The 15,504-nt window shown below is 35.6% G+C and overlaps 1 protein-coding gene, 1 long non-coding RNA gene and 1 other non-coding gene across 3 annotated transcripts; 1 reads left to right on the top strand and 2 right to left on the bottom strand.

Moving 5' to 3' along the window:
- The first annotated feature begins 3,927 nt into the window (after positions 1 to 3,927).
- LOC103432289 (calcium-transporting ATPase 12, plasma membrane-type-like) lies at positions 3,928 to 10,701 on the top strand. Its single transcript, XM_070819376.1, has 2 exons — positions 3,928 to 4,733; positions 7,053 to 10,701. Exons 1-2 carry the CDS (start codon positions 4,450 to 4,452, stop codon positions 10,174 to 10,176), a joined length of 3,408 nt encoding a protein of 1,135 aa, XP_070675477.1. The 5' UTR covers positions 3,928 to 4,449; the 3' UTR covers positions 10,177 to 10,701.
- Positions 6,760 to 11,868, bottom strand: LOC114824059 (uncharacterized). The gene is made up of 6 exons (XR_003772296.2): positions 11,566 to 11,868; positions 11,003 to 11,195; positions 8,106 to 8,176; positions 7,853 to 8,023; positions 7,507 to 7,703; positions 6,760 to 7,435 (listed from the first exon to the last, which is right to left on the bottom strand). It is a non-coding gene; the product is annotated as an uncharacterized lncRNA (long non-coding RNA).
- Positions 11,869 to 14,049: 2,181 nt separating this feature from the next.
- MIR167D (microRNA MIR167d) lies at positions 14,050 to 14,154 on the bottom strand. Its single transcript, NR_120895.1, has one exon. It is a non-coding gene; the product is annotated as a microRNA MIR167d (primary transcript).
- Between the last annotated feature and the right edge of the window lie 1,350 nt (positions 14,155 to 15,504).

Below are 15,504 nucleotides of genomic sequence, written 5' to 3' on the forward strand. Positions count from 1 at the left end.
AGATTCAAACTGGTTTTTAAATCAAAGTTATAATTCCATTACATCAAACAACAGAGATTGAACATCAGCAAATTTAATGGTAAAAGAAGATATGATGGCCCAAAATTAAAAAATTATTTAAATCAAATTTTACCGAAAAACTCTATAAATACATATGAATTTGTTCAAACATATATACAATGCAAATATTTTCATGTGTTTCATATGGGTACAAGGGCTTTTTTATGTTGTTCCATGACTTTCATGTTTCATGTGATGCATATGTTATGAACTTGTGTTTAATAATGGGGTAGCTTGTGTGATTTTTCATTATATATCCAAATTTAACTATTTTTAGTTAAAATGTCTATAAAATCAAATTAGGATGATCTACATGACTTTTATTATTAAAAAGTTACCATAAAAACAATTTTGGCTGAAATCATTTTTTAATAATCTTGGGCTCAAAACTACTGAAGGAGAAAAATTGTGTTCTGATTTATGGCTTAAATTTTTCTGGCATAAATTTTAAGTTTTATCCCACACAACTGCACATGTGTTATTCTTGTCTTTCTGCTTTTATGCCTTTAGCTTTTAGGGCTCGTTTGAGACTGCAACTAAATGCTTTTACTCATAAGGGCTAACCACTTCTATTAGAAACATGTAGAAGTGTTTGTTGAACTATTAAATGCTTCCTAATGAAAACAATTGGAAGTGCTTTCTTAAGAAGCATATGTATGCGCTTCTCCAAAAAGTATTTTTACAACCCAAAAGTTTTTTATTGTGAGAAAATACTTTTATCCTTTCTACAAGTAACCACAAACCGGCCTTTAATTGAAAAATATATGCTCAAAGATGTGATGCATTAGCAAAAGAAAAGAAGCTGCTATAAAAAGCCTGTTGGCATGGTAGAAAAGTCATTGTATACTTTTCAAAGGGCATTTTCTTTAATATTTTCGTGAGATACATCGAGTTTGTGTCTGTTTTTGGAAGGCCAATAACAACTATTTAAAAACAAATGATGTGCAAATTACATTGCTTTGGCGCTGCCACATTACTTGTCGGACGTCAAAGACAATCGTAATCAGCCGCCTTAGCAATATCATTTGAGAAGAAACATAAAAAATTATAAAAATGACTATAGTTTTTTTTTTTTTGTCAAACGATAGATTTTATTAGATTAGATGTTAAATTAACTATCTACGGGGTTTGAACTCATGTCGTCATGCAAAAATTTAACACATTTTCACTACTGTGGTAAATGACCACTTGCAAAAATGACCGTAGTTGAAATACCAAAATGTGAGATAAATTAATTCATTTAGTCCCACAAAAAAAACTAAATTCATTTATTTTATTTGGGTTGTTGTATTTTATGCATATTGCAAAAGGAGGAAAAATAAATGAATTTAATGTAAATAAATAAAAGCATTGGTGAATGATCCAAGTCCGGCTTGGCGGCAGTTCTTTTCAAAAACCGTACACAAAGCAAGGACAAAAATGTACGGACAAAAATGTACGTACAAATGTTGGTTGTTACAACTAACAGCGGCTCCTCTAATTTAAAACTGTCATTAGCTGAATTAAACACTTGATATTTAATGTCGGACTCGAACCTTTCCCATTTGGGTGTCATAATTTGAAGGGATATTTGAACAAAAGGTTGGCTAGGAAATAAAATACCATAGATCGGCAACGGTTTTTTATGTTTTCTTTTGATTTGTGTTGATTAAAGTTCAGAGAACTTTAACGAAAAGCACCTGGTACTGTTCACTTTAACGAAAAACCATATTTTTACACTAAAAGGTCAATCCTGTTACTATTTACTTTACCCTTTATTTTGTCCTTATCATTCAAACTCAAAGTTTTCAAATCATTTTCATTAGTTTTCCTTAAAGTTTAATGTATACTTGTGGGTCGCTTCAGGGCAAAAGGCTTCAAACCTAAGTATCCGACAAATCCAAACGTACTACTAGACATGAGATAGTTGGTAATGAATTGCTCATTTTAAGATAATTTTCTTTTAAAGCCGATTTAAAAAAAAATAAAAACGATGAAATTTGGCAATCTATTTGCTATTGTGTTCATAAACATTCAAGACATGCAAACTTGTGGGTCATCTCCGGCCAAAAGGAGGGTTCAAACTTCAGCGTCGGCAAATTCGTACACAATAATTGACTAAGAGCTAACAATGACGAGTTTTGAATGATAACAAGTGGCACAATAGTAAAAGGGTGCGAATTATGGCTTCCCAATAAACAAAAAAATGTGGAAGATTCTGGATTCAATGTTTCGAGTTGATGAGTCTGCTTGATTGTGATCACGGGTAAGGTAAAATTTCTCATAGCCTCTTTAGGCCCGAAAGAAGTGAGTAATTGTGGCTTGCTACCAGTTGTCCTCTTTTTGCTGTTAAAAGAAAAAAAAACACACAATGATGAGTTTGGAAATGAATAGACGGACAATGAAAACAATTAAGATGAGAATAGTCAAAGTCACATTTTTGAGAAATTTTTAACACGTGTCATTATACAAGTGAAAAGACATTTAAAAAATAAAAATTTCTTCCAATTATTTAATAATAACTGGTGTATCACTTCGTGTTCCGAACACACTGAATTTTTTTTCACATTTTCCATTTTATGGGGTCAAGTAGTCAATAAAGTAGTCAGGAAAAAAAAAAGACAACCCACGTTGCGGACCTTTCAAATATTCAAAAAAGATATAAATAAATAAACATCCACGTCAACTTCTATGTCTCAATGTGACCCTGTTCATAACACAACATTTCCAACAATCTTTCCAGTTATTTCCCTCTCTATTTCTATTTGATAGATTTCTCTGAGATAATCTTAATGCTCATTTGGATGTCCTTTTAAAATTACTAAAAGTATTTTTAGTGAAAATGTTTTTGGAACTAATCATTAATAAAAATGCAAGTAAATTCTGGAAAAACACTTAAAATGGTTCCTGAAAGAAGCACATAACTGGTGCTTCTTGCAGAAAACACTGTAAGTGTTTTTGGAACTAAATTTTCTTTTCTTCTAAAAACGCTTTCAATCATTTTAAAAACATATTCAAACCAGTCCTTAATAATTTCGTTTACATCGAGCTGGGATTTTTTTTGTCGATGTCTTTAGTGGGGACCCAAGTCATTCTTTAATAGGGAAAGTGATCATCTATGGATCTTTTCCATTAAATCCACTAAGTTTAGGAATCTGGGTTGTTGAAATTTGATCCAATGACTACAAATAGAGGACCTTTTAAAAGTTATAATAATTGTGACCGTTTGATCAAATTTCAACGATCCGAATCTTCAAACTTAGTGAATTTGGTGGAAGAGATTCGGAGAGGATTCTTTTCCGTTTAATAGTTGATTTTTCTTCAATTTCCCCAAGACAAAACTGGCAATTCCGTCATTTGAGTTGAATTGAGTGCTTTCCATTTCACAGAGCAATTACAAAAGAAGACTATCGACTCGGCTTTTAGCCAAAATGTTCGTTTAGCATAACTTTTTACTTTGATTTTTAATTTTTAAAATCGATAGAAATAGTTTTTGAGATTGTCCATTGTCAATTATTTTAATCATTCTATAAAAAAATCTCGGTTAAATTGAAAAACCACCAGTTCCAGTAGAGGGGTTGATTTGACAAAATACCCTCAATTTAACCGATATTTTTCAGAGAAGAACCAAAATGATTACTATAGACAACCTCATAGTTCTATTGATTTTAAATCTCAAAAACCACAGTCAGGAGTTATGCTAATTTCAATGAACATTTTATTTAAAAAGCCTACCGATTCTAATGATATTTCTCTTTACAAGTTTTTTACAGTTTAACACATAGGTATAAACTTGTTTTATTTTTTATTTTTATGAATAAATAACTTCAGTATTCGTCAGCTTGTAAAGGCAAGGACTCTTTACTTACTCGTAATAAGACGTCTCTCAAAAAAAAAAAAAAAAAAAATGAAGACACTAGACCCCAGGTGTTTTGGTCTTTCTAAGAGTTGCCCTGACTATATACAATCATAACAAAGTTTCCCTCTCTTGCAGGTTTGCAGGAATTTTCTCCTTACTGAGAGAAAAACTTGTGTTGAAGCAGCCAATATGTTATCCTTTGGTCACACTCAACCATGTACTAGTCCCACCCAGCATAACAACTTCTCTAGTCGCTGCCAAAATTTCTTGTAAAGAGCCAAACAGTATTAAAAACCTGCTCTATTTTTTTAATGGTTTGAGCAAGAACATTGTATTGACCAAATAAACGTGCTATTGCTGCTTGACAATTTTTGCCGACATGGTACATATACTTTCATCTCATTGTTAGCTACCCTTTTTTGCTTATAAATACAACCCAACCATTCACTTTAGAATGAACTCTCTTTCTATCAACTAGCTAGGTCTTCTTCCTCCTCCTTACTAACCACTAATCTCTTTCACTCTTAAACTCTTAAGACCTAACAAGAAACATGGTACGCAGCAGCGACACGGCCTACAATTGCGGCCCGTCGCTCCTTGACGACCTTGACGACCTTGACACCGCCCTCCGAGCTAAGAAGAGGTGGCGGATGGCCTTTTTGGCGTTACGTGTTGTCCGTGTTATGCTTGAGCTTCCCAAAGAGATAGTATCCAGGGCAAAAAAGTATGGAGACGTAGAAATTGATCACAACAGTTTTGTGTCCGACGTTGATGATCATGAAGATGCTGGACTTGCAGAAACTGTGAAGGAAAAGAACTTGGCTGCTGCAAAAAGGTACTTGCATTCAAACAGTAAACCTAATATTTTCATAAGAAGAATGATAAGTACAACTAAGCTGAATTTTCAACACGCTTTTCCTGTTGACCTAAATATTAAACTTATTTAGTGGGTGGTGTATCATTGTCCGCAACGTGTTTATTTATTTGGAACAAGAAATGAAGGAGAGCCGTGTTATTGCACTTTCAATCAAGTCATTTCATTATTAATTGCACTAACAAGGGAATCCAAAGTCATGTGGACCTAAGGGCTCACTCGAAGATACTTTTAAAATGATCAAAAACATTTTTAATGAAAATATTTTTGAAATTAATATTTGATAAAAATCCAACTGAATCTTGCAAAAACACTTAAAGTGTTTCTAGCAAACAGTAAACATCTGATGCTTCTAAAAAACATTTAAAGTGCTTTCATTCATTTTGAAAGCACTTCTAAACGAATTGTAATAATTTGTACCAAAGTTATCTTTCACCTGTTTATATTACCTTTGGTTGGGGTGAGTAAATAATCAAAATGGCTTGATTCTCATTTCAACATTAGAAAGTAAGTAAACACTTGCACATATTTAGTTTGATTTCGATTTCAGATAGTTAGTAAACACTCAAGTAAATGAATACATCTAATGTAATTTATGTAAAAGATCAGGCACCCTTCACAAAATTTATATCGTACAAACAAATTGTTAACTACGTACTTAAACTGCAAGTGTGCGCCTAACACAAACGTTCTGTAAGAAGATTGAAATTTTAATAAAAATTTGGTGTTAGATTTCATATTGGTTATAATCTCCTTATCATTAATTCAAATTTACTAATATGTATTTTATTCAATGTCTCCAATTAAATATTTAAATTTATTAGTAATTTATTTTTTGACCAATTTTTTTTTAATTCATTAGTTTTGTTTAGCATTCTTCAAACTTAAAGGACTCAATTAATGTACATAAATATTAGTATTGAAATGTAAATGTATACACCAAAATCTATTATATTGAATTAATGTACCTAAATACCCAAATTTTAATACCAAAATGTATTTATATTGAATAAATGTACCTAAATGTTTGTATCGAAATGTATGTACCAAAATGTATGAACAAAAATGTATTATAATGAATTTAATGTACCTAAATGAAAAAGACAATGTATATCGAAAGATATTGTATAACAAAAATTAGTTATCTAAATGTTTACAACAAAATATGTTATGATTATAATGAAATATAATTAATACATTAAAATTAGGAGGAAAAAGAGAATTAAACATCAAAATATAATTAATAAATGAGGTGATTAATGTATCAATGAACTATAATTAAATTTTGATCTTACTTATGGTCTTAGTCTAAAAGTCATATTTGTCAAGGATTAGAATGAAGTTTCCTATAATTTAACTTCACCCTCAAAAAATTTACAATTTTAAACCTAGAACCATTATTGTACTATCATACTTTTAAGGCTTTTGGATCTCTAAGATTGGTATAAATTCTCACTTTGGTCTCTGAGATTTAAAATCCATAGAAGTTGTCCATGAGATTGTACATTGTTAATCATTTTGGTCATTCCATGAAAATCCTCCGTTAAATTGAGGGTAATTTTATCAGATCAACCCTCCCACTTGAACCATTGGTTTCTTCAGTTCAAGGGAGATTTTTCACAAACGGACCAAAGTGGTTGACGGTGGATAATCTCGAAGACAACTTTTATAATTTTTTTAAATCTTAGGACCATTTTCGCTAAAAAAATCTACTTTTAATATGGCATAGCCTACTTTTTATAAAGAATGGTAAAGCCTACTTTTAATAAAGAATTGTAGAGTGAGACAATGGTACAACCATTATTGTAAAGTTTTCCTTCCGTATATCAAGTAATTGAAGCATGATAAAAAAATGTCATTTCATACATAGTAGGAGGACCACCACAAGATAGGGAATTTCCCCATTGCATGCAGTACAAGAAACCTTTTGGCTTGGGTGATTGACCACACAATTGAATGGTAGACATTAAAAAAATCCTACCTAAAGTTTGGAGGGAGCAGCTTTCCATTTCACAAGATAAATACAAATACAATGCTAACGTTGCTCGTGTACACATCAAGTCCTATACTTGTATTGTGTTCGGTTCAGGTCATTCATGTCGTGTCGTATCACACATTGCCTCTTTTTCAATCACCGACTGAATTTGGCTATGAAACAGAGCAAAATACACATGATAATGGAGTTCTTAATTTGTTTCAACTAGGCTCTCTTTCCGACTTTATTTTCTTAACTGTGTGAACTCTTCAAAGTTCTAACTGCTGACAAACCATGTTAACCAGCCGCGATTCGCCTTATGGTTATGGCAAATTGCTCCTCGACATCACCACTACCACCCTCACCAGAGCCAAGATGAGATGGCGCATGGCCTACGCAACAATATATGCTGTTCGGGCCATGCTTTCGCTTCCCAAAGAGCTTCTAAACAAGAAAAACAACTACAAAAAGGACTCCGAGATTTTGCACTCTTATTCTTACACTGCACTGGATGTGAAACCAAGCACTTCCCACCAAGAAATCATTACTGAAACTGATCGGTGCAGTTTTCTCCCCAACACTGTATTTGATCATGTAGGACTTGTACGAGTGGTGAAGGATAAAGACTTGGGCGCTCTGAACCAGTTTGGAGGAGTTATCGGCGTCAGCACTTATCTCAAAACAAACCCTGAAAATGGCATCCCTGGAAATGAGCTAGAAGTCAACGAAAGGCGTGAAATCTTTGGTTCAAATACCTACCACAAGCAGCCTCCAAAAGGGTTGTTCTATTTTGTGCTGGACGCTTTGAAAGATACAACAATTCTGATTCTCTGTGTCTGTGCGGCGCTTTCTCTCGGATTTGGAATCAAAGAGCATGGGGCGAAGGAAGGCTGGTACGAGGGAGGAAGCATCTTTGTTGCTGTATTCATTGTCATTGTTGTCTCAGCTCTCAGTAACTTTAGACAAGAATTACAGTTCGACAAATTGTCTAAAATCAGTAGCAACATCAAAGTTGAGGTATTTAGAGACAAACAGAGACAAGAAATCTCCATCTTCGATATTGTAGTTGGAGATGTTGTGGTTCTGAACATGGGAGATCAAATACCTGCAGATGGATTGTTCCTAGATGGGTATTCCTTACAAGTGGACGAGTCAAGCATGACGGGAGAGAGTGACCATGTTGAAGTTGATTCTACCAAGAACCCCTTCCTGTTCTCCGGTGCAAAGGTGGTAGATGGCCATGCTCGAATGCTCGTCACATCAGTTGGGATGAACACTGCGTGGGGAGAAATGATGAGCTCAATATCGCAGGACTCAAATGAAAGAACACCATTACAAGAAAGGCTTGACAAACTAACCTCTTCTATTGGAAAGGTAGGCCTTGCAGTTGCCTTCCTAGTTCTTGTAGTCTTGTTGATTCGTTATTTCACTGGTAACACAAAAGATGATTATGGAAAAAAGGAGTACAGTGGTAGCAACAAAAATATAGATGGTGTGTTGAGCGGAGTAGTTCGCATTGTTTCCGCTGCAGTCACTATTGTGGTTGTGGCAATCCCAGAAGGTCTGCCGTTGGCCGTCACACTAACACTTGCTTACTCAATGAAAAGAATGATGAATGATCAGGCTATGGTCAGAAAACTACAAGCTTGTGAGACGATGGGATCAGCAACCGTTATTTGTACTGACAAAACAGGAACTTTGACAAAAAATGAAATGGAAGTGACTCAATTTTTTGTTGGCCAAGATCTCATTGAGAAAGATAATTCAATCACATCAATTGTTCGTGAATTATTCCATCAAGGAGTTGGCTTGAACACGACCGGAAGTGTTTACATGCCTCTTTTGGGATCAAAACCCGAAATTTCTGGTAGTCCAACAGAGAAAGCGATTCTCCATTGGGCTGTTTCAGATTTGGGTATGGACATGGAAAAGTTGAAGCCTAGTTATGACATTCTTCATGTTGAAACGTTTAACTCAGATAAGAAACGAAGCGGGGTTCTTATAAAGAAGAAGAATAACACCATCCATGTGCACTGGAAAGGAGCTGCTGAGATGATCGTTGCAATGTGCTCGAGTTATTATGAAACCAACGGGACTGTAAAGTCCTTGGATGAAGATGGTAGGTCAAATATTGAGAAAACAATCCAAGGCATGGCAGCTAGTAGCCTCCGGTGCATTGCTTTTGCTCATGCTCAAATTTCAGAGAAAGAAATTGAATACAGCAACAACAAGAAGGCCCACCCAAGGCTAAAAGAAGATGGATTAATCTTGCTAGGGGTAGTTGGTCTCAAAGATCCATGTCGGCCAGGGGTCACCAAAGCTGTGAAAATATGCATGTCTGCAGGCGTGCAAATTAAAATGATTACCGGAGACAATGTTTTCACAGCTAAAGCTATAGCTACAGAATGTGGAATACTAAAGACTGAGGATGTGGAAAATGGTGATCAGGTGATAGAAGGAGCAGAATTCCGAAACTACACACCGGAAGAGAGAATGAAAAGGGTCGATAGAATTTGCGTGATGGCAAGATCCTCCCCGTTCGACAAGCTATTGATGGTGCAGTGTTTGAAGCAGAAAGGACATGTGGTTGCAGTCACAGGAGATGGCACAAATGATGCACCTGCATTGAAAGAAGCTGATATAGGACTTTCCATGGGAATCCAAGGGACGGAGGTGGCAAAAGAAAGCTCAGACATCATCATCTTGGACGACAACTTCAATTCTGTGGCCACAGTTTTGAGGTGGGGGAGATGTGTTTATAACAATATACAGAAGTTCATCCAGTTTCAACTAACCGTTAATGTCGCAGCTCTAGTAATCAACTTTATCGCCGCAGTTTCAGCTGGTGAAGTTCCCCTAACAGCAGTTCAGTTGCTGTGGGTGAATCTCATCATGGATACACTAGGCGCTCTCGCCCTTGCTACTGAACGGCCAACAGATGAGCTAATGCAGAAGAAACCTGTAGGTCGAACTGCACCACTCATAACCAATATTATGTGGAGAAACCTTTTATGTCAAGCTCTATATCAAATAGCCATCCTCTTAACCTTGCAGTTCAGTGGCGAGTCCATCTTCAATGTCACTGCTGCAGTGAATGATACTTTGATTTTCAACACGTTCGTACTCTGTCAAATTTTCAACGAGTTCAACTCGAGGAGCATGGAGAAGCAGAATGTATTCAAAGGAATTCACAGGAACAAATTGTTTATTGGAATTGTGGTTATAACTATCGTTCTTCAAGTTGTGATGGTGGAGTTCCTGAAGAAGTTTGCAAGCACAGAGAGGTTGACTTTGTGGCAATGGGCAACTTGTGTCGCAATTGCAGCTGTTTCATGGCCAATTGGTTGGATCGTGAAGTGCATACCAGTTCCAGATGAACCGTTCTTCAAAACTATCAAGAGGTCACTCACTAACAAAAGAAATGTGTGAGCATCTCGGACTCCAAGTCTTGGGTTTGGCTCGAGAACCAAGGTCCAGGTTCCGGAGTTCAGGGACCAGGACAAGATGCCGAATACCTGAGCTCAAAGCTCAAAGGCGTGAGCTCAGGGCTCAAGGTCCAAAGTGGAGCTCTAGGCTCTAGGTTTGGGACTCAGCGCTCGGGGTTCACGCTCTACATCCCTAGCTTGGAATCTAGGTTTGAGTATTTGATGCTCGGAGTCAATGCCTACGGCTTGGAGTCTTAGGCTCGAGTGAATTTGTAAATTTGGAATGCTCATTCCCAAACTATATATGTGAACCAAGAAAACGGAATGACCATTCCATAAGGATGCGTAAACCCTAATAATCCAAATGTTACCTAAGATACGGATTATTATGGTGTAAAATAATAAGTTCCAAGATAAGATTCCTTGTATCTGAACTTGTAAGTGTGATGTTTGTAGGAGATGTACAAGAGTGCATAAGCCGAATTTAATCATTTTCTAACTTAAATAAGATTAGTTCATTGTTTATAAAGCACAGGAGCAAGGCGGAGATTAGATAAGATCAGTTATACATGTTTACATTCAAGAATAGGCTAAAACAAAAGACTCGAAAGAGCGGAAACTGAAAGGATGTAGTAAATGAACTCTAATCCCGACTTCTGCATAATTTCAGTGAATAACATGTAAAACAATCTGACAGTGACATTTCTTTTGATTATTGTAAGAGTTATTGAAGATTGCTAAACCCTAATCATGGTTTAAGACTATTTAATTACAAAAACAAACACCAGCAAGTATGAACTGAGCAGGAATAGGAATTGGAGATTACTTACATAAACCAACTACTGGTGGAACATGGCAACAATCCCTTTCACAGGAGAGATTTGGCCGTGTAACCGTTGTAATGTCTCTCCCTCCCTCTATCTTTCTCATCACCTGACGATCGAGAGTTGGGGGGGACATTACGACGGTTACACCCAAGATCTTGCCCTTTCACAGCCTTCCCCTCACATTATTACCTGCAGGCTGCAGCAAAATTTCCAGTTAATATCTGAGATTAAACAAAACCAAGCTGCTTCCTTTAAGACAACCCATTTAATCATTTTCAACAAACTTTTAGGAAAAAAAAAAAAAACCCAATTACACACAGAAACTCCAGAAAATTCCTATTGAGAAGATGAATCAATCAATCAATCACCCCCATCACCCGTTACAATTAAGTGAAGGAGTAAAGGAACACCCTTTTAATTTGCATGCTTTTCTCTCATTGAATTCACATGGAAAAAAGTTCAAATTTACCGATTTTTTGAATCAGATTAATTACCAAACTGAACAGTAAGAAAGGGAAGGCAAAGGCAAAAACAGAGAGTAAAGTATAAGTTTTTTGAAAACTCACTGGTACTGCACGTTTACATGTTGCTTGTGAACTGCCAAGTATTCTTCTTCGGTACAGTGGAGAGAGAGAGAGATTGGGCGCGCCAAATAAACAGATTGTACCTGCAATTTTGCAGGATGCTCTTTGGTCTTGAGAAATTGAGTGATTTGAAAGCAAATGGAACACAAAAGGTCAGTAATGTCCTTTCATTTTTAATCATGATGTAGGGCAGAAGCGACATTGTCTATTTTACATACGTCACACATTGGCCGCACAGTTTTTTTCATGTTTTTTTTAAGAGACCAGCTCGTGTCGAAGTCATTCAATCTAATTTTTTGAAAGTTGGAAGAACTTATAGAGGTGTTTCAACCACTTTTGGCCCCTCACATGTGATCACCAACACAACGAATGGAACCCAAAACAAGCCATGTGGAATGTGAACTTGAAATTCAACGCGTCCAAGAGGTTTCGCACATACAATTCCGACACCAAACTAAAAATGCAGTTCTCTTTTTTCTGGGTGGATCATTTTCTTAATTTGTTTTATTTTTTGTTCAGTTTTCATGTTAGTTTGCAGATTCTACATCAAATTGGTGTGACAGCCTCCAATATGTCAAATTACAAGTTTCACTTGTACCGTATCGTTCAATTCGGGAGCAAGTTTTCATAAATATCGTTCACCTAAATATATCAACATCGCAATGGACCTAGTGGTTGAACTTAATTGGATACCTTCTTTAGTCTTTGTAGGGCCTTAACTCCATTACCATATCAAGGGTATATGAAAAGAAAATAAAAAACCCTCTTAAGAGAGAAAAATCGAACTCAAGATCTTATAAGAGAGAAAAATCGAACATAAACTTTCTCTTCGTCTTCTTGAGGTATGAGCAATTCTTTGATATAATTAATATTGTAGAAGAATCGAACACAAGATCTTATGTACGTAGATAAATTTACAAGTTCTAGAAACTGCAAGCCCTACTATATTATTATGGGTGTAGAGATTTTCGCTACACTTTCAACATTGTAAATGAAACATTGTGATCGAATAATGATTGCCAATATGAAAAATTGCATAAAAATGAATTGACCTTACAATAGGGAACCTCATACTTCACAATAAACTTGATTTCTCAAATTCAATAGCAGAAATTTCACAAGTACTTTCATTAGTTGCAAATCAGTCCACATACGAATGAACAAAAAATGGACGAACAACGTAATATAAAAGTAAAAATATTATTAAAATAAATAAAAATACCGAAACGATTACAAAACTCATAAGAATACATCGTGATTAACTTGACGAAAATAAATGAATATAAGACTTGTACATATGCCAAACTAGCAAACTCTAAACCTAAACGGACTTAGGCCCAAGAAACGAAACACTAAAAAACTAAATACGACTATTTTTCCAACAATTCCAACGTTTAAACAATGATATCCAAAGAGGTTTAATTGATATACATGATGGAGCGGTTAAAAGCTTATATAATACTACTGCAGGCAGTGCAGCCATGCACAAAGATTCAAGTGCTTTCCCCCCTTGTTAATGCATTCTTTTACGACACATGTCACCATTAAATTGTTCTTTAACAAAACCAACATATTAAACAACATCTAAAAGGGATTAGTGCAATATAATCAAAGGCTTAATTGATAAGAGGGAATCTCAAAAGCACCAAACATTTTTGGACTGGAGAAATTCTGTCACTCAAAACCCTAACAGTAGTATGAATATTACCCCAAGCAGCTAAGATTCCGAAATGCCATATGAACATTTTTAGCTCAATGTTATTCTCATTGGCCAAGTCATGGCTTTCTTTTGCAAAATAAAGTTCTGCAAATGGACCACCATGTGTATACTGGATTACATATGATAAAAGGGCGACTCCAAGCCAATAAGGCTCTCTTCTTTGTGAGGGTCGAAGAGGGAGGGGAAACGTTAATCATAAGCAGCCTTACCCTTACTTTGCAAATAAATTGTTCTACAACTCGAATCTGTGACCTCTTGGTAAAACATGAGTAACCTTTCTGTTGCGCGAAGGCTTGCCTTTACTGGATTAAATATGATAAATCATGAAAATTCATATTAGCACTCTAAAAAAGTCTCCATGCTCTTTTACCTTCTTTATTTCATTAGCTAAGAGTGCAGGATGACCTTTTTTAAAGCGCCAATAGCATCTCCAAACAATGAAATGTCAGACGGCATACGATCAGCTATGTTGTAGTGCTTGATAAAAACCAAATCCATCACAAAGTTAAAGAGACTCCAAAGTTAAATCCTAGAAGTGGAACCACAAAAAGAATTTAGAAACCAAACAAAAACGAGAGGAAAAAAAGGACAAGTGTAAGGGAAAAAACGATGAAACAGTACCATATGTGGCACAGAAATGAAAGAAAATTGTAGCCATATTAATGATTCCCCAACTGAGAAAATCACATAAAGAAGCTATCCAGATGGTGTAGGGCTAGAATCGGAATAATAGGAAGTGTTCTTTTTCGTGATCCCCATCAACAGGTGAAGCTACCACATGATCTGATCTTTCCTTGACCAAGAGGGAAGTTTAGATCATGCTGGCAGCTTCAACCGCTATTGGTCCACGACATCCAAAGCAAAACCCTAATCCATATGTGAGAGATAGAGAGAGATTTCTATTTTTCTTTAGCTGTGGGATGTGTTTGGAGAAGAGGAGAAGAGGGCGATATAAATAGAAGCCGGGGAGTGCCTTCCTATCTCAGACTCTTCTCTGTGTTAGTCCCTGTGGTGGTGAATTTGTTATAATTAAGGGCTAATTAAAGGTTAGAAATAGTATATTAGTGATCAATTAGTTGTGGAGAGAACAGGTGGCAGTGGTCCAAAGTAAGACAAATTGAATATTATCAGGCTCTTATGCCACCACCATGCAGACATGGTAGTGACCTCTTCTATAATTTACCCTGAGCTTTAATCAACTTTAAATGGAACTTTCTTCCACACCATACATGAACCAAAAAAGAGTTCAAAACACAATGAGTTTGTTGGGGACCATTGGCACGCTTCATAGCAAATTTAGGTGAAAAGGAAAGGGGTAGCATCTCAACCAAAACAAATGCATGTGACAATCTTCCCTCCCTCTCCTTCTTGGTTTCCTGCATTATCAATGATCTCGCCCTTTGTTATTTTGTTAGGGAGAAAATAGGCATTCTCAATCCTCACGAATAGTTCGACGATGAAATGTGGCCGAACAATAAACATTAAATTTGGATGTTCTGAGTTTTGAAGTTCATGAGCACTACAAAATCATATATGTATAAATGACACAGTACAGATGATTATATGTAACTTACTGATGATTATATGAATTAATTATTGATGGTAAAGTAGATTAAAAATTTCTCCAACTTAGAGAAAGAAAAAATAGAAAATGTATGCCATTCGTCGAAATGCTTGATCGTAGAGAACCCTATTGTGTTTTATAAGAACAATACACTTCAAAGTTTAAACCCCACAAATTGTTTAATGATAGTTAAAGTGAGCATTAGACCAGCAACAAAAATATGTATTCAAATGTTTTAGATTTTAAAGTTCTAGAAGCACAAATTCATTCACCTCATGCATGCGACCTTCTAGAGAATTACACGTGAAATATTGCTAGTAGTTAACATGTATTAATTGTGATATTGTCCTCAAGACCTAAAAACTAAAAGAAAATGAACCTTCCTTTATGAAACAGAATGTGATTTGTGGAATGCTTGATACTTGAGAACCTAATTGGTGGCGGCTGCACAATAAAAGCAATCTAAAAACGAATTTTTGGGAGTCCAATGTGTAAAGTGAACAATCAGATACAATCAAATAGGAAAATGATTTGTAATAGGGGTGTGATATCCACACACCTCTTTTTATTTCTCATACATCCTTCTAATTTTCGACCGTCGAATCAGATGAAATAAAAAAGATCAACGAACATAAAT

The sequence above is a fragment of the Malus domestica genome, chromosome 03 (assembly GCF_042453785.1).
Source record: "Malus domestica chromosome 03, GDT2T_hap1".
Classification (NCBI taxonomy): Eukaryota; Viridiplantae; Streptophyta; class Magnoliopsida; order Rosales; family Rosaceae; genus Malus; species Malus domestica.